The 26,242-nt window shown below is 42.0% G+C and overlaps 1 protein-coding gene and 1 long non-coding RNA gene across 2 annotated transcripts in view; one reads left to right on the top strand and one right to left on the bottom strand.

The window, feature by feature from the left end:
- Positions 1 to 696: 696 nt before the first annotated feature.
- LOC135240390 (uncharacterized) lies at positions 697 to 6,050 on the bottom strand. Its single transcript, XR_010325669.1, has 4 exons — positions 5,956 to 6,050; positions 4,973 to 5,108; positions 1,109 to 1,196; positions 697 to 958 (listed from the first exon to the last, which is right to left on the bottom strand). It is a non-coding gene; the product is annotated as an uncharacterized LOC135240390 (long non-coding RNA).
- Positions 5,622 to 26,242, top strand: part of si:ch211-246m6.5 (von Willebrand factor D and EGF domain-containing protein) — an 88,187-nt gene continuing 67,566 nt past the window's right edge. The window contains exons 1-8 of the mRNA XM_064309799.1: positions 5,622 to 6,024; positions 17,586 to 17,770; positions 19,206 to 19,434; positions 20,251 to 20,316; positions 20,960 to 21,192; positions 22,994 to 23,083; positions 23,971 to 24,112; positions 24,781 to 24,998. Coding sequence (XP_064165869.1) covers positions 5,940 to 6,024; positions 17,586 to 17,770; positions 19,206 to 19,434; positions 20,251 to 20,316; positions 20,960 to 21,192; positions 22,994 to 23,083; positions 23,971 to 24,112; positions 24,781 to 24,998 — 1,248 coding nt within the window. The 5' untranslated portion in view covers positions 5,622 to 5,939. The remainder of the gene's footprint in view (positions 6,025 to 17,585; positions 17,771 to 19,205; positions 19,435 to 20,250; positions 20,317 to 20,959; positions 21,193 to 22,993; positions 23,084 to 23,970; positions 24,113 to 24,780; positions 24,999 to 26,242) is intronic.

The following is a 26,242-nucleotide window of genomic DNA, read 5'->3' as shown; positions in this document are numbered from 1 at the left end:
TAGAGGACCAGTGTGGAGGGCTTTGTATGTTGACTCAGATGACAGGAAGGAAGGTCTTCACTTTTATTAACACGTGTGTCATTACGTGCGAGAAGACTACCTTTAATCAAAAACCAAATACACTTTAAAGACAGGAATTTCTGGCCCCCCAGTAGGAAAATCTGTACTGCAATGTGGTAGTTACAGACTTAGACATTTACAGACAGTTTACAGAAAGATTCAGGGACTGTTCACAGGTTGTAACACCTGGACATTAAAGGACTTTGGTGTGAGGCAGTAATTATGTTTCTTTGTCATTAAAAGCCCAAGCTACTCAGGACCTGTGGGTCTGTGGTAAAGCTTCAATTACATACTTTTCTGTCCACAATTATCTATAGAATGCAGTTCCATTTCAATGATCTGATCTAATTTGCCCTGCTAAAAATGTTTGTTCACCTCCACAAAACTGTTATTTTAGACACTTATCATGCATTTTCCTCTAGGATTGATCCTAATGAATTTCTCCTTAAGATACCTGAATACCTGTCTTTATGCTTAAGTCAGCATCTGTACGTTGCTATAAAATACCTTGTACCTTCTCTTTGAGGAAATTCTGAAGTGACATCAATGATATGAACATTTCTGTACATTGTTAAAATCAATATTTTATAGGCATACATTGCCTGGAAACTTTACAACTTCAGTAGCAACAATGTATCTGTTCAGAAAATAATATTTGCAGTGTATATGATTTGACTACTCAAATTGTCAAAACTTAGATGTGATATGGATCTTTAAAAATATGATATGAAATTACTGTTTGATAATTGTTATAACTGTCACTTGTTAAAATTGAAGGAACCTGCAGCCATCTTGTCAGCTTTGTCCAAATAATGAGGACTTAAAGACCACAGTATGCAGGCTGCTCAGGAGGACAGGATCACTGGTGGAATGCCTTTCCTTTGCGGGCTCCGGGACCCTGGGACACAAGCGTAAATTATTTTAATTGCCTTTTAGAAGGGGAACCCACAGATTATCAGCACCCTCAGGTCTTACAGCATCAGATAGGCCTTAAAATGGACCCCTGCAACTGCCCATCAAGGGAGCGTTGATGTCTAAAGATGTATACCTTTTCATTATTGCTCAAAAAGAAGCAAGTCTTGGTTAATCTTGTCTTCGTGGCATCATCCAAAGAAACCTGACCCTTCAAGCGTGATCTAGCAAAATGAGACACAATAACTGAGAAGTACCATAATAACTGCTCAGGTCTCAGGTATGCTCCAGACTTCTGATATTCAAGCATACATGTCCACTATAAACCAGACTGCCTCAGATCTGTTAGTGACTTACAGCATGTGCCTGAAGATTGCTGTGAAGTTTTCCCTTAATTTGACAGCTAACCTCTGTCTGTCATCTCCCCTGTCACAGTTTCTGAGAATGAGCTTTGTAGTTTATTATGGAAACATCAGTCCCTGTTAATTGGCCAATGGTATGCGACAAGAAAAACACAGTGACAGCTTTAGTCTGTGGCATATCTGGTTTAAGAATAGTTTAAAATAAAAGGGTTTTTGTTTTTTGCTGAATTAGTGCCAAAGTGTTTAAGATGATTTAAAATGTGATGCATACGATCAGTAATGGAAAACAAAGAGATTTCTTTTTTCAGGGTCCACCTCAGAAAATTTTAAATAAAGCTTTATATACTGAAATCTAGATGTCATGTTTATGCAAGATCAACAAAACAACTTATTATTATTAGAAGTAGCCTATTATTATTGTTGTGTTTTTCAGTGTGTTTGGCTCAGAGACAGAGAAATGAATGCGTTTACATTTGAACGTGGTTCCTCATGTTAGCTGTTCCTGTGCTGTCTTTGTGGTTTTCTGTCCTGCTCCATAATATTGTTCTTGTCTGTCCCAGTACCAATCATGTCCAGTTGATTGTTTCCAGACATGATCCAATCATCAACAACTTCAATTTATCTGAAACCCAAATGACAGCTTTCTGACCAATCACCTTGAGGTGTTTCAAATCAGTGGGCGGTGAGTAATTCAGCATTGAGCTGAAGGGAACGCAATTTCAGCATTATGGGAGAACAGGGCTACTCATACAAGGCTGAGTGCTGTAGCAGGGAATGGTGAGAATACAGTAAGAGACAGGATTAGTTTGCAATCGGCAGAATATTTGCGTTTGATTAAATCTTATCTTTGATGTTATTAAGGGTTATAAATACATACTGCACAAATCCCTTTTAAATCCACTGTGTAATTGATAATATGCAAAGCTTGCTTCCATTCAAGTTATGTTCTGTGTTCTGTTAATGTCTGAAAGTGCATTAAACATCTCTCAAGCAGAACACTGCTTCCTTTACACGGGCTGCATAGAGTACGTGCAAGTGCAACGCGCTTACAGATTAGATAAGAACATCGTCCTTCCCCTGTGACCACTGGAGATGCCTGCGGATCTTACGCATGCATATCTGACAGTCACTGCGCACCTCCTACATCTTTAAACAGTTTAATAAAACTGAATTTGCATTGCTTTTTGCAAACATAATGTGTAACTGGTCATGGGGATTCATATATCATGTGGACTAATTTCTGGACAAAAACCTAAAAAAAAAGAAGTCATACTTTTTTTCATAATGCATGAATAAGAGATGCTTTCTTAAATTACCAGCATGCATAGCATTTTCTCTGCATTGTACTACATTGCATTCTGTATTTACTACAAAAGGTCAGTGTATCATTTTATGTTCTTATTAATTTATAATAATAATTAATCTGATTCCATGCCCCTTTAAAATTTTAAAGTCTTCCAGAAAACCCATAGTGATCCTTAGTCCCCCACTTCCGTAAGTGCAGTAATCTTTAGTTTCCCAAAACATTCACTTGTAAACCTGATTTTTTAGGGCTGTACTAGCAAACACTACTGCTGTTTGTATTTCCTTTGTTAACTCAAACACACATAGGATTTATATAGAGTTTATGACATCCTGAAGCTGTCAACACAGTTATGATGTGCAGTCCTGACAGGAGCCAGTTTTACGAAGCCTCACTAGCTTATGATTGGCTGATTGAATCATTAGCTCTTTTCTTCAGGACCACCGTGGACAGGATGGCACGGTCTCATTCTGTGAGCCTCCATGGCTGCTGGGCCAGCTGACGCTCCCCTGTGGTGGCGGCTGTGAACGGCCTGTCCATATAAAGGCATGTACACTTGTGCGCTATACACCCTTCCAGTGCGCTATACACCCGTCCAGTGCGCTATACACCCTTCCAGTGCGCTATGCACCCTTCCAGTGTGCTATACACCCTTCCAGTGCATTATATACCCTTCCAGTGCGCTATACACCCGTAGTGTGCTATACACCCTTCTAGTGTGATATACACCGTTCCAGTGTGTTATACACACTTGCTGTGCGTTATAATCCCTTCCAGTGCATTATACACCCATCCAGTGTGTTATACACCCTTCTAGTGCATTATACACCCTTCCCGAGCGCTATGCACCCTTCCAGTGCGTTATACACCCTTCCGTTCGTTATACACCCTTCCATTGCGTTATTCACCCTTTTAGTGTGTTATACACACTTCCAGTGCATTATGCACCCTCCAGTGTGTTATACACCCTTCCCGTGCGTTATACACCCTTCCAGTGCATTACAGAGGAATCCAGCTGGAACACGGCCAGCTTGTCCAGCTCCGTGCTGACTTCATGTGTTTTTCCTAAGAGCCAGACGCTTGGCCGCTCTCGTGTGGAAACCCCCCCCCACACACACGCCCGTCTGTGACGCACATGGCCTCTGCAGATTAGCGGCATGCCCTTCTTTGGAGGGGGGGGGGCACTGGCCTCGTTCATGAGCACTGCTCCCCAGAGCCTCAGGCCCTCCAGCCACACTGCAAAGGTGACTCACATGTTTCTGACCCTACTAAACTACACTCCCCTATCACACACACACACACATCTCTGACCCCTTAACTAAACTCCCCTATCACCCTGTACATACACACACAAACACATTCACACATGCACACACACAGACCCATGTATACACACACGCTTGCATGCACGCACACACACATTCACCCACACACATATTCACACGCACTCACACACACACACACATGCATGCACACACACATATACCCATGCATGCACAACACACACAATGCACACCCGTGTACACACACATGCTCGTGCACGTACACACACAAACACATGCATGCACACACACACACACACATAGTCATGCATGCATGACACACGTGTCCTCACATAAGCACACACACACACACAGTCACACACATCCGCACATGCACACACGCACTCTCTCTCTTCACACACACACACACAGAGTCACACAGAAGGAATTTACAAGACCCTTAGAATTTCAGCTGCATGAGATAACATGGTCTGATGCAGTAATATAACTCAGGGTACCATTACACAGAGATCTGTGAGGCTTACTGGAACGGCCATTTTAAATTAGCGAATCGATAGCAAACCCGCCAGGGAGCTGAAAGCGTTCCAGAAACATGGCCTTTTGAAGGTTCAGGGATGGGTAGGGTTTGGCCTTAATTTTGCTTGATACGTACTGGTCAAATCACTGTGTAAAATATCCTATGCCATATGAACTTTAATTAACCACCATTCATTAAAATAAAACAACAAGAACATTATTAGTGAAGGCTCGATGCATTTCTCTTGAATATGAAATTGTTAAAGCTTTTTTTAAATACAAGTAAATGTGCCTACAGAAGAGGGCTTCCAGGTCAACCCCAGAGAATGGAGCAGTTATTAAACAAGTGTGTAATATTTTTTTATTAATTAATTAAGCAATTAATTAAACTTTAAAAGGCCACAAGCTGCTCAAAATAAATAACATTACACATCTCAGTAAATTGCCAGTTGTGCAGTACTAGTCCATTAAATCCCTTTAGGCCAATTCAAGCGTGTGACTTAGATTATTGTGGGAAAATGAGGGAAATGACATACATGGGTTTTGGCAGGTAATAGGATATCATCTCCAGGCCGGTCGGACCCTGTGCCAGGGGCTCCACCAGGAGGGGAGATGTGACCCCCACCAGCTGTGCTTCTCCAGAGGAGGGGTGAAGTTAGCCAGATTCAGTGTCTGAGGAAGAGAAAAAAAAGTGACGAGGTTGTCAGTTCTATAACCGAGTATATCCTGGGGTTAGAGCTGAGAGGTCCAGCCAGGATACAGAGCAACAGGGCTGCTGTGGCTCAACTTTTGGGCATTACAGCTGTAGCCCAGTGTTTGGGTGTTACAGGGCAGCAGTAACCCTGTATTTGAGTGTTACCGGGTCGCTGTAGGCCTGTGTTTGGGTGTTACTACTACTACTACTATTTCTTTTACTATGAATAATATAATTATTAATTTAATTATTATTAATATCCATATATCCATTATCTATATCTCTTCATTCTGGTCAGGGTCACGGGGGTGCTGGAGCCTATCCCAGCATGCATTGGGCGACAGCCAGGAAAATAATAATAATAATAATAATAGCAGCTACTGTTGATTCATTCAACTATTGTATAAACAGCGTTTGCAAATATATATATTAATGTTTCTGTCAACGTAATGTGCTGGTTTTCAGAGTTTCACGCTAGGGAAACTCTCCAGCCATGTCCTTTCTTAGCTCCCGTTTCTGGGTCCACCTACTAACGCTCTTAATTAGGGACTAGACAACGTGTCTTCCCTCTCCTGAAAACGACTTGTCTGCTCCGGTCAAAAGTAGACAAAGGCGCGAGCAGCCCAAAACTACCGCACTCTGAAATACTATGCTTTCCGCGGAGCCCTCTGCAGGATATCTCCATTCCACATAAAACTTTTGAAAACTGAGCGCATGCCACTTGTGCTTTTGAAAAACTCAAATGGGACCCTCTACCTCCAAGCCCTCAAAGCAAATGATCCGTGGATAAAATCTAAAGACAAATAATAATGGAAAGTTTTTCACCTTTACATCACGGCTACCTAAGCATAGCTTGCATTTATTTGATGCAACTTCATGCGGTCGCGCAGTTAGGTAAGTTGAATAGGCATGTTTCTTTGATTAAAATTACGGTTGCGTCAAATGGGGCGGGGGGGAATTATTAAACGAAGAGTGCCGTTTAGCACACCTGCGACATATCAGCAGACTGATGATAAGTCGGCTGTGTGTCTGTAATTATAGCCTGATGCACATTTTTACAGTGAGACTGTAAGACGCTTGTGGTTGTGCAAAGTTAAAAACACTTGTTCTTAGATAGTGTTCCATTATATTGCCCTATTGGATTTTGTAAGTCCGCCTGGCATTGCGCCGTTGTGGTGACTTTCTACAATTTCCTGTTTGTTTACGCCATTGCTATATTCTAAATGTACAAAGTACTTTAACGGGCGCCTTTTGAGTTTTGCTAACGCTGTTACTACAAACTGCTGTTTACAGGTACCAAGCGTACGTGTGTTTTAGATGTTTTAGACAAGGTATCGTACTGAGCCTTTATCCAGCTGCATTAAACCATTAACTTGGTGAAACCCGTGCCAGTTGTTTATCTGAAAATCGTGTTCATTGCTTGCAGATATTCACTTACGCAAATCCGTTGGGAATTAAACAGCTGTGTAGCCTAAGCTTCGATGAAGGCAAAGAGAACCCCAGAAAATTAAATCGAACAAAACTTGTATAGCCAACTGTCTAAATGTATTCTGCCTCCGACGAAGCGGAATTCTCGGACAGAATGCAAAATATTACTGCAGTTTGCACATCGTGGCTAAGCAGTGAGTAGTATGCTGTAGGACATCATGCTTGCTATAAACAGTGCAACAGATATTCATTACAATGACATCGATACTCCTCCTGGTTTTCATAGACTGAAAATAGGACGTAAAATGAGCTTCCTGCGTGGGACGAGTCATGGTTATCATCATGATACTTTATTGGCTTTCGATCGATCAGCGTGGAGGCTGGATACAGTAAACAACGTAATGTATTGGTTTCTCTGCCACTCAATCTAAATGGTGATGTCCTGAAGGTAAAAAAAGCTGATAGCTTTAGACATTTTAACAAAACCTCTTCTCCCCATATCAGTAAATGTCACATACATATTGGCGAAGGACCTGGCAATGTTCCATAATTGTAATTCATAGTATATTGTATAAAATAGACTGTTTAGAATTTGTATGATTGATCAATGATTCATCAGTAGTTGTCATAACAATTCCAACTTTCAGTTCAACTTCATAGATGCATAGGAACTTCATCTATGTAATGCTTTATACAGAGACTCTGTTACATTACAGTGGAAATCCAAAAGAAATTGACTCAAAAACACTCAAACGGGGGCAAGAACAGGAACTCCCATGGGGGAGAAACATCGGGAGGGACCCAGCTATAGAGGGGGAGCTGGCCTGGTGTAATAGCTAAGATAGATTGAAAGCTAACAGACATGTAATGAGCCATCTAACAGAGAGAAGGATAAAATGGGTTGGGCAGGTTACAGTCAGAAGTAGTTATATTAGGTGGTAAAGCTCACACCTCACATAACAGCTCTATGGTCCTGATTTACCCCTCCCACACATTGCTAACCAAATAATAGTTTTTAATATACGGATAAGTTTTGAACCGACACTTAAAGACAGAGAGTGTGTCTGAAGTCTGAACATACAAAGGGAGGTTATTCCAGACATACAAAGGGAGATTATTCCAGACATACAAAGGGAGATTATTCCAGACATACGAAGGGATATTATTCCAGACATACAAAGGGAGATTATTCCATAAAACAAGAGCTCTGTAAGAAAAGGCTCTGCCTGCCACTTTCATACTTGTAATTTTCAAATAGGCTGCACCTTGAGAGCAAAGCAAACCTGGTGGAGAGTAGAGAATAAGGTATTCTGGAACCAAAACATTTAAAGCCTTACATATAGAGAGTAGATTCTTGTAGCCAATTCTAAATTTAACAGGCAACCAACTAAGAGATGTGAGCACCAGACTGATAGGCTCACATTTCTCAGTTTGGAGACATTTCAAGGCTGAATTTGTGCAACCAGACAATAAAGCATTGTAATAATCTAACTGAGAGGTTACAAAGGTATTAGGCTAACAAGTTTTTTTTTTTTAGCATCCTGCAGGGACAACGTCTTCCTCAAATTATATTTGTTCCTCATGTGAAAGAAGGCCACTCTTGGGATATTATTAATGTGGGTCTTAAAGGAGAGATGTGAATCAATACTCAACGCCAAGGTTTCTAACAACTGCATTGGCAGAGACAGAGAAGCCATCTAGATTTCTAGAGAAAAGTTTAAAAATTTATCTCTGAGACATTTGGGGCCTAATATCAATATCTGTCTTATCCGAGTTCAGTGAGAGAAAAATTTGGGTCATCAAGGTTGTTATGTCTGTAAAACAGGCCCCTAGTTTGGCAAGCTGGACAACTTCAGTGGGTTTAACTGATATATCTATAACTGAAGTCATATTAATATTCCTCATACAAAAATGCTAGCAATCTTTTAGTTAGATCACTATAGTGTATTCTGTCCTGTTGAAGTGAAGACAGTCATTTTCATCCAAGATCATAGAGCTCAATGGGTACAGACATTAACGTGACAGAATCATTAGCCGTTTAGTACTATATTAATGCTACAGAAAAGCCATAATTGCTCCTAATTGAATCCTTTTGTGTTGCCTTCCTTCAGTTACGCTACATATTCTTTCACTGTTGGTGTACAAGATCGAGGGAGTGATCAGCATTTAACAGTCTGATAGCACTGCCCTTACAGTTTTACATGACGTAAAAAGATTTTAATTGGGGAAATTGCCTGAGGAAACCAACAAGATATTGGCTTTTATTAGCCTATATCTTACAATTTTTACATCTGTATGTATTATCTAATGAGAATACTTAACTCCCCCAATATCATTTTTATATATGTCCTTTACTCAAGACTCTTTGAAAAAACAAGACTAGCATTCCAGTAAAGATCTCCTTCTTACAATAATAGCAGCTGTTATATCCTCCGTTTGTAACAGCTGCTATTATTGTCAGAAGAAGATCATTACGGGAAAACTCACAGGAACTGGAAAATGTTGTGCTCTTGAGTTATGAGAGAAAATTGCTGTAAGGTTTATTCTATTCACCTGACATTTGACTCTGTTTTGTTATTTAACTACAGTATGAGACAGCTCTTTGGGAAACCCATATAGGGCAGGAATGCATACAAATACGTTCTCTTTAAAAAAAAAAAAAAACTCCAAACATTATTGTTGTTAGCTAAGCTCTGTGCCCAAGTTGATCAACGAGAAAGGTCCATCTGAACAAAAATGTTGTGAATTCAATCTTCCTGACTGAGTGATTGATTAAATACTTATATCTACATAATACTTTTACCATCTAAGCTACAAAATAATATTTGTGGGACATTATTTGCCCGAAATATGATTCTTCGGAGGTAATGGCTTGATATGAACCCCTTATGTATTGCGCCCTTTTTAACACAAGCCTGAAAATTACATACCCAAAATATAATGGTTACTTTTCTTGAACCCTTTTGACTACAGGCATAATCCTGGTCTCTTCTGAAAGGTCGCCCTTGAAAGTTTGTTTTCCAAGAGTCAGAATTACTCTAAATATTTCTGAAAGAAACTAACAGAAGCTCAAACACAGAGGAAGTGGAGGTTCTTTCCCCAACTAAAAGTTTTTTTTTTTGTGAATCCAAATGCTTATGGTTGTCAGGCCTGGTGGGCTTAGACACACAATGCAGCCAATGCATCTGTGAATTTCCCAAAATACAAAGAAAGTGAGGACCCCCCAAACTTGTTTTCCCACCCGTTGGCACTACAGCGTTGGCATTGAAAAAATAGTTTTAAAAGAGAATTGTGAGATTTAATGGTTTCAAATGGTGTATCGTGCAACCAGATTGACTGAAAATTTCATCGTTTAAAAAAAAAAAAAAGAATTAATGCAAATAAACTCACTCCGACTGTGACTAAGGGCTCAGTGATAAAGGTTAGAACATGGTCTCTCAGGGGTTAAATAGTTTGATGGTACAACTTTGGAAGTCACTGGCACTTCAAGATAATGTCTCATCCCCTAGATAATAAATGCTTTTGGATGAATATTGGCTATATGTCTGAAACCCATTTTTTTTTTGTGAAACTATTTAAATGAAGTCTTGTGTTAACCTTATTTCATTTAAAAGATGTAAGCTTCAGTGTTTGTATAACATACCAGGAATGTAGAACATGTATTGGTGTGACTGTAAGCAATGAATTTCAGGTCAGTAATAAGCACCGTCAATGTTGTCTTGGAAATATTGTTGAGCGTAGGTTTCCAAAATGTTTGTTGTAACCATGCAAGGACACTGGAATCTGAATTGTTGAGTCCATGCAGGTGTTTAGAACGGCAGTGTGTGCCAGTAGGGCAGGTGGTGAAGTTCATTCTAGAAGCTCATCAAGACTAGTTAGAGAATGTTGCCATAATAATAATGATAATTGCATGACCTCTGTGACCGGCTGGATCCTGCTCCTGACATCTGTTTCAATCATTGTACTAATGCAGATAGCTAGGTATTGTCTGATACGTTGTTAAATCTGTGTTAATTTGCACATTAACTAGTGAATATCTTTGCAATGTGAGAATGTATACTCGCTGACTGGCTCATTAGCTTGCTCAAGTATTAAAGTTTGCATAGTTAATTAACTAGTTTGCAGTAATTATTATACATGTTATGTTTACTAACCAGGTAGTATTTGTTCCAGACACAGGTACCACTTTGCCCGCTAGTTAGCCTGCTAGATTTTATTGTTGTCAATAATGTTGAACTGTGAGGACAGGAATTCAGGCAGATTTTACAGGGACCCTAGCAAGTCACATAAAAGTAGCATGGCTTTGTGTGCTTTTGGTGGGTTTTGAAATCAATGAAACCTCTCAGACACCAGGAGACAAAACAAGGCAGGGAACTGTGTGTGTTATGGCTCTACACTAATGACAGATTGAGATGTCCTCAAACAGTCATGATACCTGCAATTTCTGCTGCGAGAGAAGAATGTCTCACCATGTATGGCAAAATTGAACCCAAAATCTGAATCATCACCACAATAATTCACTTAAGAGCAAATTTTTAAATACGTTTCTTGAGAGACTTTATATATTTTGCCTATGATTTCAGGTTGCATTGACAAAAACCTAAATTTATGAAATATCTTTGCAGTGACAGATTTTCATTTTAACTACAATTCTTCTCTAGTTTTATGAAAAAGTACTTCTTTTGTGATCGCCAAACAATCAACCATTTAAAACCAATTTAGAGGAAAAGGAAATTATATTTTTAACTTGTAGAAGTAACTAGTACTGTGTAGAACACCTCACTAAACAGCAATTCTCCTTCTGTTAACACTTCCATAAATATAAATGGTCATACTGCTAATAAAGTTAACACATTGTCAATGTAGGCTATACAGTACAACATTTCTGGTTATTTCTTGTTAGTGAACTATGATATGGTACAATAGTACCATATCCCACTGAGGGCAGTTGAAGTTCTGACTTGTCCCTGTGTTTTCTCATCTTACCAGCAAAACAGGGTTCAGAGGTCATGTGTCACATCAAAGGGTTAGTGCTACTGGGTGGCCTCAGCAGGAAACATGTAGGTTAAGCCGTGCTGGAGATGAGGGTGGTTTTGAACCAACTTTATGAGTTGTGTTGATCATGGAACAACGACCGTACTTAAAGCAGAATGAGAACTTCCGTTGTGCTTTTTTTTCTAAATGACAATAATGGACAGCCTTTTCCCCCCTGAAATTAGACATTGATAACTAGTGAGGGATAAAAACTTTTATTACTACTAGATAGTTCATTCTGTGCATCGTAATTGTATACACTATTGGACATTTAAGTTTTTACAAACAAGAACAACATTACCCAAATGAGCATTGAACAGTATTAATTGAACAACAGTAAAGGTCTGCGGGCTCTGAGAGCAGAAAAAATGTTGCACCCAATCAGGTGTTAGGGCTCAGTAGAAGTGCTAAAGGGTGGCGATGGAGGAGCCGTGGGGCCTTCTGAATTCTGGGTCTGAAGATGGCCAGTGCCTCTGCTTTTCAGACTGCTGTGGGAAGCCTATTCCTCAAATTATGGGTCAGAACATACCACAGTGGCCAGGAAGTACATGATCAGAGACAGCCTACGGAGGAGCCAGCCATCCCAGTGTTGAGGGGTCTGGGCTTGTTTGCAGAGCTTTGAAAATATCTTGAAGGCATGAAGGGACAGTCCCCTTAGCAGCCTGATAGGCAAGCACCAAGGTTATAAATCTTATGCAAGTAGTTGCAGGTTGTAAATCAGGTTAGCAGTGTTCTTGGTGAGCTGCAGTGGCCTAATAACACCATAATGGTTTGAGATGCACATTAATTTGGCAAAAAGCTACCAGTATTTTTCTTTGCTGTTGCACCACCCATTTTCTGGAAATGGGTAAATGGTGAAAGATTAGCTTGTCTATTCACTAAGGACCCTATACACTGTATATTTGAATATATATTTGCAATGAAAACCCCTGCATTTCATTTAAGAGATGACAGCCAGCAGCCATAATTGTTATATCAGTAGATGACACGTTAATGTACCAATGTAAATTTGAATAAATTATAATGTTTGCTAATGTTAGAGATGTTGAGGTAAAAATGTAAAAAACAGTCAACACAAACTTGAATTTATTGAATACACTCGTGTGTAGATAAGGAAACATCTGAGATCATAGGCAGTGAGCTGGGTCATAGCATTAGCTACATTTGATAGCTATGATACCTGTAGGTAGCCCTCTGTATATAATGACCAGCATAATCAATGATAGAATAGGATAGTCTAGGGTAGAATAGTCATTGTCTTACAGACGGTCTGCTTACTTCTTGCTAGATTTGCCAATGATGCTAGCCCACGAAACAACAGTTTCTGCTGGTTACAATTGCTTTCTACTAATAATTTACCAGAGAACAGGGACTAGGGGATTTTTACTGGCTGGCTAGATTAATTCATATTTATAGTTGATTATTGCCAAGAAAAAGACTCTCTTATGGGGACTAATAAAGTAGCTAGCTTGTTGGGATGGAATTCAGACTAGCATTATAGCCCATCTACTTTATACGTTAAGCTTGCTAGCTGCTACTTAGCTTTAGCTTAGCTAGAATGAACTGGAAAACTGCCACTCAACACCAAATGAAGGCGACTTATATGGACTTCTCATTAAATTAGATCATGGCGGTACCAGTTTTTTGGCCTGTTGGGTTAATTTATCTCCTGATTGAATGGTCTTTGATAGTAATTTGCTTTGCACTTCTCACTAATCTCTAGTTTTTCGCACTGCTGAGAAAATAGTACCATGATTGATCAGGAAAGAATCAGTCCTATTCTGTTCTGAGAAAGGTCGCCAGAGAGATAAAAAAAGACACTGGGAATACTGCAGATTAAAACAATCACTCTTGTATGGAGTGAGTTAAACCTGGCACAATGCACCACATCGGTATTGCGAGCAACAGTTTGAAGAACCTCTTGGATATTCTTATCTCAGAAATTTCTGTATTTATGAGTCATTCAGAATTAAACCTCTGACAGAGACTTAAACTACAATATGAATCTGTTTATTCACACATTTTAATCAGTGCTTTAATTGACTGAACACATTTGTAAGCACAGTGTGTAACATGCAGTCTCCCTGATAGTGCTTGGTATATGTACAGTGGTGGGGATATCTTCAGTGCAAACAGCCTTTCTGGTGAATCAATGAATAATAAGTGTTTTTTTTTTATTTTAAATTAAAAATCTGCGATAGAGGGGAGTGATCAGACTTTCCTAGCCTCTCCCAGAGTGGTATGAAGCTCCACAGTCACAAAGGATAATTCAGTGCAGTTACTCCAAGCCCTGAGGTCCCTGGTGCTGGGGGGCTGGGGGCTGGGGGGGGGGGGTGGCATAAGGGGCCATAAAGGCCCCCACACAAAGACCCTGCCCTCATCACCCCCACAAAACTACAAAGCATTCTGAGCCCGGAGATTATATCAGACTGGGCGTCTGCATCGCTGGTCTTATGGATGCTAGTGTAGCATGTCGTTCCCTCGCTTTATTAGCAGTCCACAGGGTGTGGTCTTACACTATTTAAGGGATTTACATTGTTGTAATGTCAACAAATCTCACAACCCTTCATATGGGCTGGTGCCAAAGGTATTGGTCTGACTCAGACACATTTTTAATGTGTCTCACAGTGGCCTCGATATCGCTGCAATATATTAAGGGCCACTTTCGACAATAATGGCATTCTCATTCTGGAATAGCCTGGCGTTTCACCACTTTAAAATAAAGAAGAAAAGAACGACCCAGTGTTTGGAAATAAATCGCGTAATCCAACTGTAAATATAGGACTACAGCTTTATGTGGAGTAAACCCATGGCTTTAAAATGTAAACACATTTCAAAGCATTTCAGTGTACCTTCTAAAGTCCCAATGGTGCCTTATGTTCCTGACCAAACCTTTTCTTTATTTTTTGGTCGATATTATTTGTTTAGTCTGCTGTAGGGTAATAGATTTGTAATGGGCTTGTAATGAGCTTTCAGACTTGGCTGAGAGTCGAACTGCTGATGCGAGATTCATAAGGAGAGACGAGCAGGTCCCCTGCCGCCCAGTCAGAGGACCTGCTGGTAATTCCCCATGGAGTGCATGTTAAGACACCTCTTCTACTCCTAAGCAAACAAATTAAATGGACAATTTGACGAGTTGTCCCAAAATAAAAGGCAGGGCACTCTTTCCCGGGTTAAAGACGTTGCCGTTTCAAAAACCTCTGACCCAAACAAAGGTTATTTAAATAAGGCGCCTACACTTCTGCGTTTTGAATGGAGAATCCTTTCAAGCAGACCATGACAAATCTGCTCCAGGCTTAAACTAAGGTTGTGTCAACTGGACAGTCTATTGGTTGCAGGGTTACTCAGTGTTTCCTTTAAACATGATTGTTTTTAATAGGCTCCTCAATTTGTTCCATTATATATGGGTAATATGAATGGTAATATACTGTAATTAATCCCAAAGAATGTTGTTAGAGTTCATTTATAAATAATTTTGATAAGACTTGCTAAGGATGGAACCACAGATTTAATGTTTTGGAAATGGAAAATATAGCCTAATAATTCCTGAACCAATATCAGAGTGTATTTAAGCAATTCAAATCCTTGGTACACAAGATGTAGTATACTGTATGCCTGTTGGATTCCTTCATATCCCCTACAGTAAGAGGCAGTGTCTCAGTTTTTGTAGTACAATTTACATTATTCACGTATAATTTTGATTGTTAAAATAATGAAATTGCCTTTGAAATGTTATTGTTTGAAGTATGAAGTGATCTAGTTAGATGCACGTACTGTACAGTTGTTAGCAGAAATTGAGCCTCAAGAGTAATTGTGTTCACTGGGGAGATTTTAGGCCCCTAATGTCAGGGTTATGTCCACAGATTATAGCAGGAATTTGAGGCCTTATTGCTTCACAGCAAGCTGAGACATGACTTCATCAGTGAGTCCTCCCAATGACACGCCTCTGTTTTGGGGATTACTACACATGTATATGCTTAGGCTAGGTGTAATGCTTTCAATTACTACCTTTTGCTGTGGTTCCCTTATTTTTAGATTTTTAGACAAATTATTTTTAGATACCAGTTAATTTCAGTTTTTTCTATTGAATTTTAATTTCTGTAATATTTTTCCTGTTATGCTCGTTTAGCTACTGTTGTGTTTTTGAACACTTGCGTAAGGTCAATGAATTGGATGTTCGGTTACTACCTTTTGCCACTATGTCCTGTATGTGCCATGGTATGGTGTGTCTACCAGCATGTGGTATTCTGCAGGAGTGATACAACAAAAACACAACAGTGTCTCTTGTGGAGGATGATGTAAAGTGGACAGATATACAGTGCCTTCAACAGTAGGCTGAAATTTGTTATTTTTGCAATATACTGTGCTTGAATTGGTATTGGCATTTACATGCATATGTTTTTCTTTTCATTTTACAGAAACAGCTGTTGTTGTGTTGTGTTGAGTTGTTGTGTGTATGTGTATTTGTATGCATCCACAACAAACATCCCCTGTATTTTGGCCTATACCGACTCTTTGCCCCACATACATGAAAAAAAAAATATTTGTAAAATTCTAAAGCTCACTGTATTTCTGAAAGTTTCCAGGGAATTTTAAGATAAAAAGGTTCTATCTGAAAAGGTCTTGAAATGTGTGGTCATACTTTCCAAACCACTACTGACTATTCAGGGACGTCATCTATTCAATATTCTATTATTATCTTGAAGGACACCTCTGTCTGCAGGAAAGAAACACTTTGATGCTGGGTGCAGATGGTCATTCTGTACCATTAGTTAATTGGACAGACATTGACCTCGCCATCCAATGGTATGAGTGCTACGAAACCATGCCAGGATCAATTAACCCCACACCATCGCAGAACCACCTGAACCTTCACAATATATGATATTATGATAAGACCCCTATTAAGTTACGTGTTAAATTCACTGTGTTTAATGTTTAATATGTCTTTCTGGTTCGTGGCAGTCGATACCTAACATAACATACAGTAACATAACATAACATAATGATGAGAACAGGCCATTCAGCCCAGCAATGCTTGCCATTTTTCTGACTAGATTAGTGCTCTGATTACCAACAGACTAGATAGTATCTAACACCTAATCTCTCCATGACAAGGAGCTTACGAGAGAGCCAGAAACACAAAAGATTTTGAGCGCTCCTACATGCATCGGCGCGGGACCAGGATGTACAGCTCATTGTATCAAAATGTCTGGCCCCTCACGAGGATTTGTGGAGCGTCACTTGAGCCATGATCACGTTTACTGTAACGTCTGAGAGCGGAGCTTGTCCTTGCTTTAATTAGCAGCGGGAATGACCGTGGGCCTGAGTCGCTTGACCCGGTTCGGTTTACGGTCTCGGAGACAGGGCGGCTTTACAGCTGTGCTGCCACAGAAAAACGACAAGGGATTAAGAAAAGTTTCGCCTTAAAAGGCCATTCTCCTGCTTTTTGCTCCTAATTCGGCAGTGAAGATGTGCACGGAACCAGTCGCGCACCATTGCCTCGGACCACTTTTTGCTGGAAAGTTTACAGAAGAATGAGTTAGTTGATGGACTGCTATGTTAACCAATTTAAACGTTCCCTGCCCCCTGAGGCTGATCTGACCTCTGTGTTTGCTTGCAGTGACTCATGTTTTACAAGCTATAATGAATATTCAGATCTGTTGTTTTTTTTCCACCCTTTGGAGATGTACAGAGGAAATATTTTTGGTGATAAAGACGATTGTATTAGCTGGCAGGTGTGGTTTCTTGCAAGTATGTGACAATGACTGTTTTCTAAGCACACAAAGTAATTGGAATAAAACAAGGGATTTAAAAATTTTGTGCTAGTGTTTGAACCTGTTAGACCATGCATTTCCTGAGAAAATGATGCGTCTCACCTGAGATACCAAACAATCCCAAATGCCATTATTCCGTGTCATATGCTGACTTGTTTGGTTGTGAAATGTTTGGGAGGAGTTTCTCTCAGAGTTGCCTGTTGCGTGTATCTCCAGCCCCAGAATGCTACCCGGGTGGGTATCGGACCCTGCAGAACCCGTACCGGAGCGTTGAATTCGACTCCACCGAACTCCAGCGCACGGCCATCCAGGAGCTGATCTGCGACCACTCGCTGCCCCCCGGCTGGTACCGGTTCACCATCAATAACAAACCTGCTGAGATGCCCACCAGCTGTGTGGAAGTAAGGCTCATCAAATCAGTGCGCTCTTATCCACGGGTAGAATACCTGCAGTGCTTTCTGACCACATTTGTCCTGAAGTTCCCCTAGGGAAAGTAACGTTATTCTTTTCTATTTCAGGTTGATATGTTTTCTGAATGCTGGGTGTTGAAATTCTGGGCTACAGCTGAATTTGACGTGTGATTATCTTAGACTCTCAGGGAAAGCTGCGTGTGTTATCCAGAGGAGTGTTACAGTACACTCTTTAGACGTGGTCACCCAAAATAAATCATTGAAAAGGATAAAATCCACCTTGAGTAGATGTTCCTTGATTGAGATTTTTGAGATGGTTTCTGCAGTCTCTTCCATTTCAGGGCCAGTAGCATTTGTATGTGCTATATCCAGAAATGAAGTATAATTTATATAAAACATTCAAACAAAACAATTTGCGAAGGTACCAATTTATAGTACATTTTGTCTGTATGATAGTCTAAGGTTAGATAATAATATTTTGACACCATTTCAAGGTTTTCCTTGGAAATTGCAGTCTGTGTAATAATTATTTAATGCATTTGCAATGCTCTGGTTAATTGATTTGACAGATATGGCCTGTAACCTCATTTCATGCTATTTGAGACTTTCTGCATGTGGCGCTGGGGAAATGCTCCTGAAGAGAGATGGTGTGAGTGTGAAAGCAGAGAGAGAGATGGTGTGAGTGTGAAAACAGAGAGAGAGATGGTGTGAGTGTGAAAACAGAGAGAGAGGATGGTGTGAGTGTAAACACGAAGAGAGAGAGAGAGAGAGAGAGAGAGAGAGCGATGGTGTGAGTGTAAAAACAGAGAAATGGTGTAAGTATAAAAACAGAGAGAGATGGTGTGAGCGTAAAAACAGAGGTGGTGTGAGTGTGAAAGCAGAGATGGTGCAAGTGTAAAAACAGACAGAGAGAGAGATAGTGTGAGTAAAAAACAGATGGTGTGAGTGTGAAAGCAGAGAGAGATGGTGTGAGTGTAAAAGCAGAGAGAGAGAAATGGTGTGAGTGTGAAAGCAGAGAGATGGTGTGAGTGTAAAAGCAGAGAGAGAGAGATGGTGTGAGTGTAAAAGCAGAGACAGAGAGATGGTGTGAGTGTAAAAGCAGAGAGAGAGAGAGAGATGGTGTGAGTGTGAAAGCAGAGAGAGATGGTGTGAGTAAAAGCAGAGAGAGAGAGAGATGGTGTGAGTGTAAAAGCAGAGAGAGAGATGGTGTGAGTGTAAAAACAGACAGAGATGGTGTGGGTGTGAAAGCAGAGAGATGGTGTGAGTGTAAAAGCAGAGAGAGAGAGAGATGGTGTGAGTGTGAAAGCAGAGAGAGATGGTGTGAGCGTAAAATAGAGAGAGAGAGAGAGATGGTGTGAGTGTAAAAGCAGAGAGAGAGAGATGGTGTGAGTGTAAAAACAGACAGACAGAGAGATGTTTTTCTCAGATGAACAGGTGTGGGACCCAGGCCCCCGTGTGGCTCTCGCTGAAGGACGCCCAGCTGCCGCGCCCGGGGGAGGTCAGGCAGCTGTCGGCTTGCGCAACCTGGCAGTTCTTCCACGGGAGCACCAAGGACTGCTGCCTCTTCCGCATCCCCGTCTCCGTGCGCAACTGCGGAGACTTCCTGCTCTACTTCCTGCAGCCCACGCAGGGCTGCATGGGCTACTGCGCCAAAGGTGCCCCCCCCCCCCGCACGTGCAGCTACGGTGTCATAGCGACGCTCGCTTTTTGCTTTCTATGATGTCATAAATGGACTTGTTTGATTTCTTTTTTTTTTTGCTCTGTATTTGGCTGTGAAAAGCTTCAGCCTCTGGCTCACAACTGGATGTCCAGATGCATGGCACAGAAGAGGAAGCAGATGTGTGTTCAGAAAAGCACTCTGATAAAATAATTTCTCGTAGACTCATGAATGAGGGAACTGGTGTCAGAAAGGCTTGTTATTCTTTCATGTAATTTTTTTTTTCTTTTTGGAATTATTGAAAATGACAGGTGCACAATTAAATTGTTTTAATATTTATGCCACCTCTGTCATGTACAGTGTACACAGAATGGCATTATCCAACCCGGTCTTGTCTTTGTAAACAGGTTTGTGAACCTAAGTGTTAAGCGTTTGAAGTATCTTCAGCTTTTGGGGAAAAAGAGTACTTTTGTCAGTCCTGGCAGTGAGAGAAAGTTGTATGACACTTCATTGGTGAACGGAAGTGTCTTTACTTACTGAAAATACATTGGACAAATATCTGCTGTGTAACAAGAAAGAAAAATTATGTACAACATTTTTATTACCTTTGGCTTCAATTACAAATCAGTATACAGATACACCTTTGAGAAGATAGCATGGAAAAGGGTGCAGATGCTTCAAACACACCTCGGATTGTCAGTTTGTCATCCGGCGTTGTTCCAGAGAAGGTTTAATAATGAATGCCAAAAATTGTGTTTGTGTGGAAATGCTGTTTATGTGCTCTGGAAATAAATACTGTCTGTGTCATTTTCAGAAGTTACAGAATTCAGACTGAAACTTTGCCCACCCGGTGAAGTGGAAGTTGACGGCATCTGTCAAGGTAAAAAAGTAAAAAAGAAAACAAAAACAAACACTGGCTTGTTACCAATTTTCAGGTCATGAGGATTTAAGTTACTGCTAACAAACATAGGAACAAGTTTCAGGCAGTGTTAACTGTAGTCATTCTTTTGTAAATAGCATGTAGTTATTTGTAACTGAATTATATACAAACATACAGTAAAACCACTGATATTGTGGAAAGATATGGTGTGTGGTGAGAGAACATGCAGGGTTGTATTTTCCGGAATCAATGTCGCGGGGTGCATGGGCGCAGTCAATGATTTATTTAATGTCAAATGGGACATTACCAAAACCATTGGCTGGCTTTTGAATAAGCTGTGATCATGTACATATTGCATAGGAAAGCCCCTAAATTAGCAATCCGCCCTACGCTGGACTGCGATTTAAGCCGTAGGCCTGGTCTGAGCAGCAAAATCAGAAAATTACCAAGCGGCTCAGGCCCGTCAAAATCCATGAGGAAAATACCGCCTCGCCAGTGCGACGGCTCGCAAACACGCCATACGCCAGCCGGAAAATACAGCCCATAAAGGGGTGGTGTGGAAAGAGCGTGTGTTGCAGGGGGCCTGGTCACTGATGATGTCACAGCCTGCGGTTTGGCGTGCTTGTCCCTGCTCTATCCTCAGCCAGCCTCCCCTCCATATCGTCAAGACCGGTCGTCACCCCAGAGCTGGTGGGCAGCAGCGTCCACCTGAGGTGTGCCTACAGGACGGCGCCGTCAGCGCTGCCCGTGGGCTACCTGGTGGTGTGGTTCCGCCACCTGGGCTCCGGCAGGAAGGAAGAGATACGGAAGGACTCCACCCTACACACCTTTTCCCTGGTGGAGATGGACGGGGTTCACTTTAAGCTGGGGGACACGGTAATGTGGAGGAAAGTGGGGGGGGGAGCGTAGCTGATAGGGGAGTTAGCTGATGGGGTGGTTACTGAGGGGTGTGGTTAGCTGATAGGGCGGTTACTGAGGGGGTGTGGTTAGCTGATAGGGGGGTTAGCTGATTGGGCAGTTACTGAGGGGGTGTGGTTAGCTGATAGGGGGGTTAGCTGATTGGGCGGTTACTGAGGGGGTGTGGTTAGGCTGATACGGGGTTAGCTGATTGGGCGGTTACTGAGGGGGTAATGGTTAGCTGATAGGGGTTAGCTGATTGGTTACTGAGAGGGGTTGGTTACTGATAGGGGGGTTAGTGATTGGGCGGTACTGAGGGGGTTGGTTAGCTGATAGGGGGGTTAGCTGATTGGGCGGTTACTGAGGGGGTGTGGTTAGCTGATAGGGGGTTAGTGATTTGGGCAGTTACTGAGGGGGTGTGGTTAGCTGATAGGATAGCTGATGGAGGGGGTTAGCATATAGGGGGGTTAGGTGATAGGGGCATTAGTTAGCTGGTGGGACACCTTGAAGGAAGGATTCAGTTTAGTCATTTCTTTCTGAATGAAACAGGACAGAGCCAGCTGGGGGTTGGGGGCAAGTATGGGGTGTGTTAGGTATGGGGTGTGTTAGGGTTAGGGTGCATTAGGTATGCGGTCTGTTTGGTACAGGGTGTGTTAAGTATGTGGTGTGTTTGGTAAGGGATGTGTTAGATATGGTGTGTGTTTGGCATGGGGTGCATTAGGTATGGGATGTGTTAGGGTGTGTCAAGTGTTGGGGTGTGTTAGGTACAGGGTGTGTTAGGTATGGGACGTGTTAGGTACAGGGTGTGTTAGGCATGGGGTGTGTTAGGGTTAGGATGTGTTAGGTATGGGGTGTGTTTAGGTTGTGCAGACTTGATCAGTTGCAGACTCATGCAGAAGATGGAGACCTCACTTGTTCTCACAGCTTGTTCTCATTCTCCCGGGAATTCCTCCGCTGGTCTGCGGAAAACACCAGGATTTCCAAGTGCACTGTGAATTTCAGCGTTGATGTGGAGCTGCGTCTGCAGTATGTGATGGGTTCTGTGTGTGCACTGCAGTATGTGATGGGTTCTGTGTGTGTCCTGCAGTATGTGATGGGTTCTGTGTGTGCACTGCAGTATGTGATGGGTTTTGTGTGTTGCTGCGTGTAGGTTCGGTGCACTGCAGATGGATGGGTTGGTGTGTGCTGCGTATGTGATGGGCTGGCCTGCAGTATGTGATGGGTTTTGTGTGTGTGCTGCAGTATGTGATGGGTTCTGTGTGTGCGAGTGAGGAAATTGTCTCAGAGTTGTAGTGGTGCGTGGCTGCCTCTGACGAGCTTGGACAAGCTCTGTCTGTGAACAGCAGGGAGGCCTGCGTTCAATCACAGCTTTCTCTGAAACACGTGCTGCAAGGGGTCAAAACCGGCCGCCCTGCGCAGGATGATAAATTGAACACAGCCCTCGAGACGTCCTCTCGCGCACATCCCACCGAAACATTCTGATCAAATGGAATGTATCCGAGACACCTTCCAAAGGTGAAATCACACGCTCACGCTCACGCGCACAACTGTGGCGACGTGCGAGCATATTCAATTATTAGCATAGGGGAAGGAACAGGTTATTAAAACAGGAGGGAATAGGCTATTTGTGCTTACTAGCAGGCCTAATAAAATGGCCACTGTTATGTCTTATGAACAATACCTTGTGTGGCTTTACTGTATGTGTACTGTTGGCACACCTCTGATGTATGTACTCTATGTATACTGTGCGTACACTTCTGATTTTGTTTGTCATTTACAGGTTTCATGTAGTGTGTCGATGTTCCTGAGGAACTCCTCCAGTACACAGTCACTGCCGAGGGAAAGTGACAGCTTCTTTGCAGGAATCAAGGTAAATCTTTCATTATTAGAAATGTTAGGGATTAATCTCAGAATTTGATCTAGAAAAAAGATTTAGGACTTCATACTAGGGACTGGGCCATTTTTTTGAGTAGCCTATCAGAAGGTTCTTAAATGCATATGGAAAAATGTTTCCGTAAAATCAGAATCCTGCTATGGACCTCTTTTTAAGATGAGTCTTGAATAAAGTTGAAATGAATGAGAATTATTTTTTTTCGATCTTTCAACTATTATTTGATATAGCAGTGGGTATAAGCATAACCTGTGATCATTATGTCTTGATTAAAGGTAGCTCGTTAGATAATTAGGTACTCAATTTATCATTATGCATTTTAAAAAAATGTATTATTGCAATTATTCTCTCTCCCTAATAAATATATAAATAAACATTGGAACTGCTAATTTTTCTTAGCAAAATGAAAATGGAAAAATATTTTGCATTTAAAAGTGAGTCATTATTTTTGAGTGTGCAGTTTGAATTTTTGGAGGTAGTTGAAAAATGTTTTCCTCCAGGCCTTAGTGGTGCCAGTCTCTGTGTGGTTGTGTAATTTTAGTGGTGCCAGTCTCTGTGTGATTATGTAGTTTTGTGGTGCCAGTCTCTGTCGTTATGTAGTTTTAGTGGTGCCAGTCTCTGTGTGGTTATGCAGTTTTAGTGGTGCCAGTCTCTGTGTGGTTATGCAGTTTTAGAGGTGCCAGTCTCTCTGTCGTTAACTAGTTTTAGTGGTGCCAGTGTCTGTCATTATGAAGTTTTAGTGGTGCCAGTCTCTGTCGTTATGCAGTTTTAGTGGTGCCAGTCTCTGTGTGGTTATGTAGTTTTAGTGGTGCCAGTCTCTGTTGTTATGTAGTTTTAGTGGTGCCAGTCTCTGTGTGGTTATACAGTTTGTTCCAGAATCTCTGCACGTGGTGGAGGACGGGAAGGAGCACCACGTGTCCATCCACAGCACCGTACCCGTCCATTGCCATGGCAACGACCAGAACCGCCACTGTTCCATCTCTGTCCATCTCAGTGTCCAGGACACAGGTGGGCAGTACCACTTCTGTCTATTCCAACATTAAAAGTGTGATTACCTTTAATAACTTTATTTCTGTCATTGTATTACATTACAGGCATTTAGCAAATGCTCTTATCCAGAGCGACTTACACTAACTTTTTTCATAGCATTTACATTGCATCCATTTATACAGCTGGATATATACTGAAGCAATGCAGGTTAAGTACCTTGCTCAAGGGTACAACGTCGGTGTCTTACCTGGGCGTTAAACCAGTGACCTTTAGGTTACAAGGCCAGCTCCACACTACACTGCCGGTCATTGCTTTTCTTTTGCATTTACTCAACACGTTACATTGTTTATTTTTTTATTTGTATGACGCTAATTCTAAGTTATAGGTGGCCTAGCTAGCTGCAAGTACCCAGTTTACAGTATACGCTGGTGTTGTCAATTTATACGCACCTCTATGGCTATTCAGTATAGCGCCGGTGCTGTTTCGTCACTGTATCTGTGTTCCAGTGCGATAAGTCTCATAAGTGGGCATGCCGTGCGCAGACAGAGTCCTTTGTTTTGAGCCGGCGATGTTCTGGCGCCGAGCTCGCGCTGACAGATCGACGCTCCGTAGCCGTGTCGTGTGTTTTGACCCCGCCCTGCCCCCCCCCACCCCCCCCCCCCCGGCGCTTTTCTCCCGCGCCTCAGACAGCCTGGGCCTGGAAGCGCCGAACATCGCCGTGTCGGAGTGCTGGGCGGAGCTGCGGCCGACGCCCTGCCGGGACGGGGTGTGCGCCCGCGCCGCCCTCGTGCTCACCGCCGTCACCGACTTCACCCGCGACGGCCTCAGGGCCAGCCTGCTCAGCGCCCGGCCCGCCCCGGACGCCCCCCGGCTCTGGAGGGGCTACGAACCCGAGCCCCTCAAGGTGGGACTCTACACGCGCGAAGGCCTCAGTGCTCGGGGGGGGCAGGGGGGCCGGGGGGGCGCAGTTGGGGGAATGATGTGAGGGGTCGGATGTGTGAGATAGTATGAGCTCATTGCCCGTCTTCAGCTCTGATCTGGGACCAGATGCGTCTGGAAGCCCCGTTCCTTATTTTCTCAGGCTCTCCTTAAGCACGCAGACATCTGGAAGAAATGAATTAACTCCACCTGCGGCTTAATCGGCAGGTCAGAGAGGGTCAGCGTACGGAAAGGGTTGGGTCACTACGTTTACACTTATGCATTTAGCAGACGCTCGGAAGGATCCTAGCAAGGGTTTGCAAGACGACCGGTGGATGTGTCTGGCCAGGAGTTTAAGGTTTGATAGATTGTAGGGCTGTAAGATTGCAGGATTGTAAGGTTTCGTAATATATTGCAGGATCGTAAAGTCTGATAATGGATTGCAGGACTATAAGGTTTGATAATATGTTGCAGGATTGTAACGTCTGATAATGGATTGCAGGACTATAAGGTTTGATAATATATTGCCGGAGTGTAAAGTCTGATAATGGATTGCAGGACTGTAATCAATTGGAGGAGTCTTAGGGCTCTCTTTTCTGGCTGGCGAATGGCAAAGTGGTATTTTCGTCATGGATTTTGATGCACCTGAGCATTGTCAGGAGTGGGAGGAGAGGCAATGTTAGGGGTGTGTCAGTGAAGATCAAGCAGCGCACTGCTATTTTGGTGCAGCAGATTGCAGTTTTGGTGTCAGTGCAGTCTGTGATTCAGACCTGCACCACCCGCCTGCTTAGACCAGGTCTACAGCAGCCAAGTCACAGCCCAGCGCACAGCGAGTTGCTAATTTCGGGGCTTTCCCAAGCAAAGTGCACATGATCATAACCTATTCAAAACCCAATCAACTGTTTTTATGGATCATATGCTGTCCAATTTGACTTGTATATAAATCCCCCAAGCAGGAAAAATGCATTTATTGTTCATTATTTTTTATTTTTTATAATATTAATTCCTGCATTTATTTCTGTTTTTAGTTGTTTAAGGCTGTTTTTATACTGCACCGTGGTTGGGGTTCTGTTCTTTTTCTTATATCCATCAGTAATGAGTGACAATAAATGCAACTTGAGCTTGAACAATATTTTCATTTTTATTATGTGACTGTAGGTAAAATGACAGTTACATGCAAGCGACATGCATTAACTCCGATAGTTATCTCTATACTATAAGGTAACCATA

This window comes from Anguilla rostrata, chromosome 15, assembly GCF_018555375.3.
Source record: "Anguilla rostrata isolate EN2019 chromosome 15, ASM1855537v3, whole genome shotgun sequence".
Lineage (NCBI taxonomy): Eukaryota > Metazoa > Chordata > Actinopteri > Anguilliformes > Anguillidae > Anguilla > Anguilla rostrata.
Note: the sequence above shows the minus strand (reverse complement) of the source record. Positions and strands in the feature narration are given on the sequence as shown.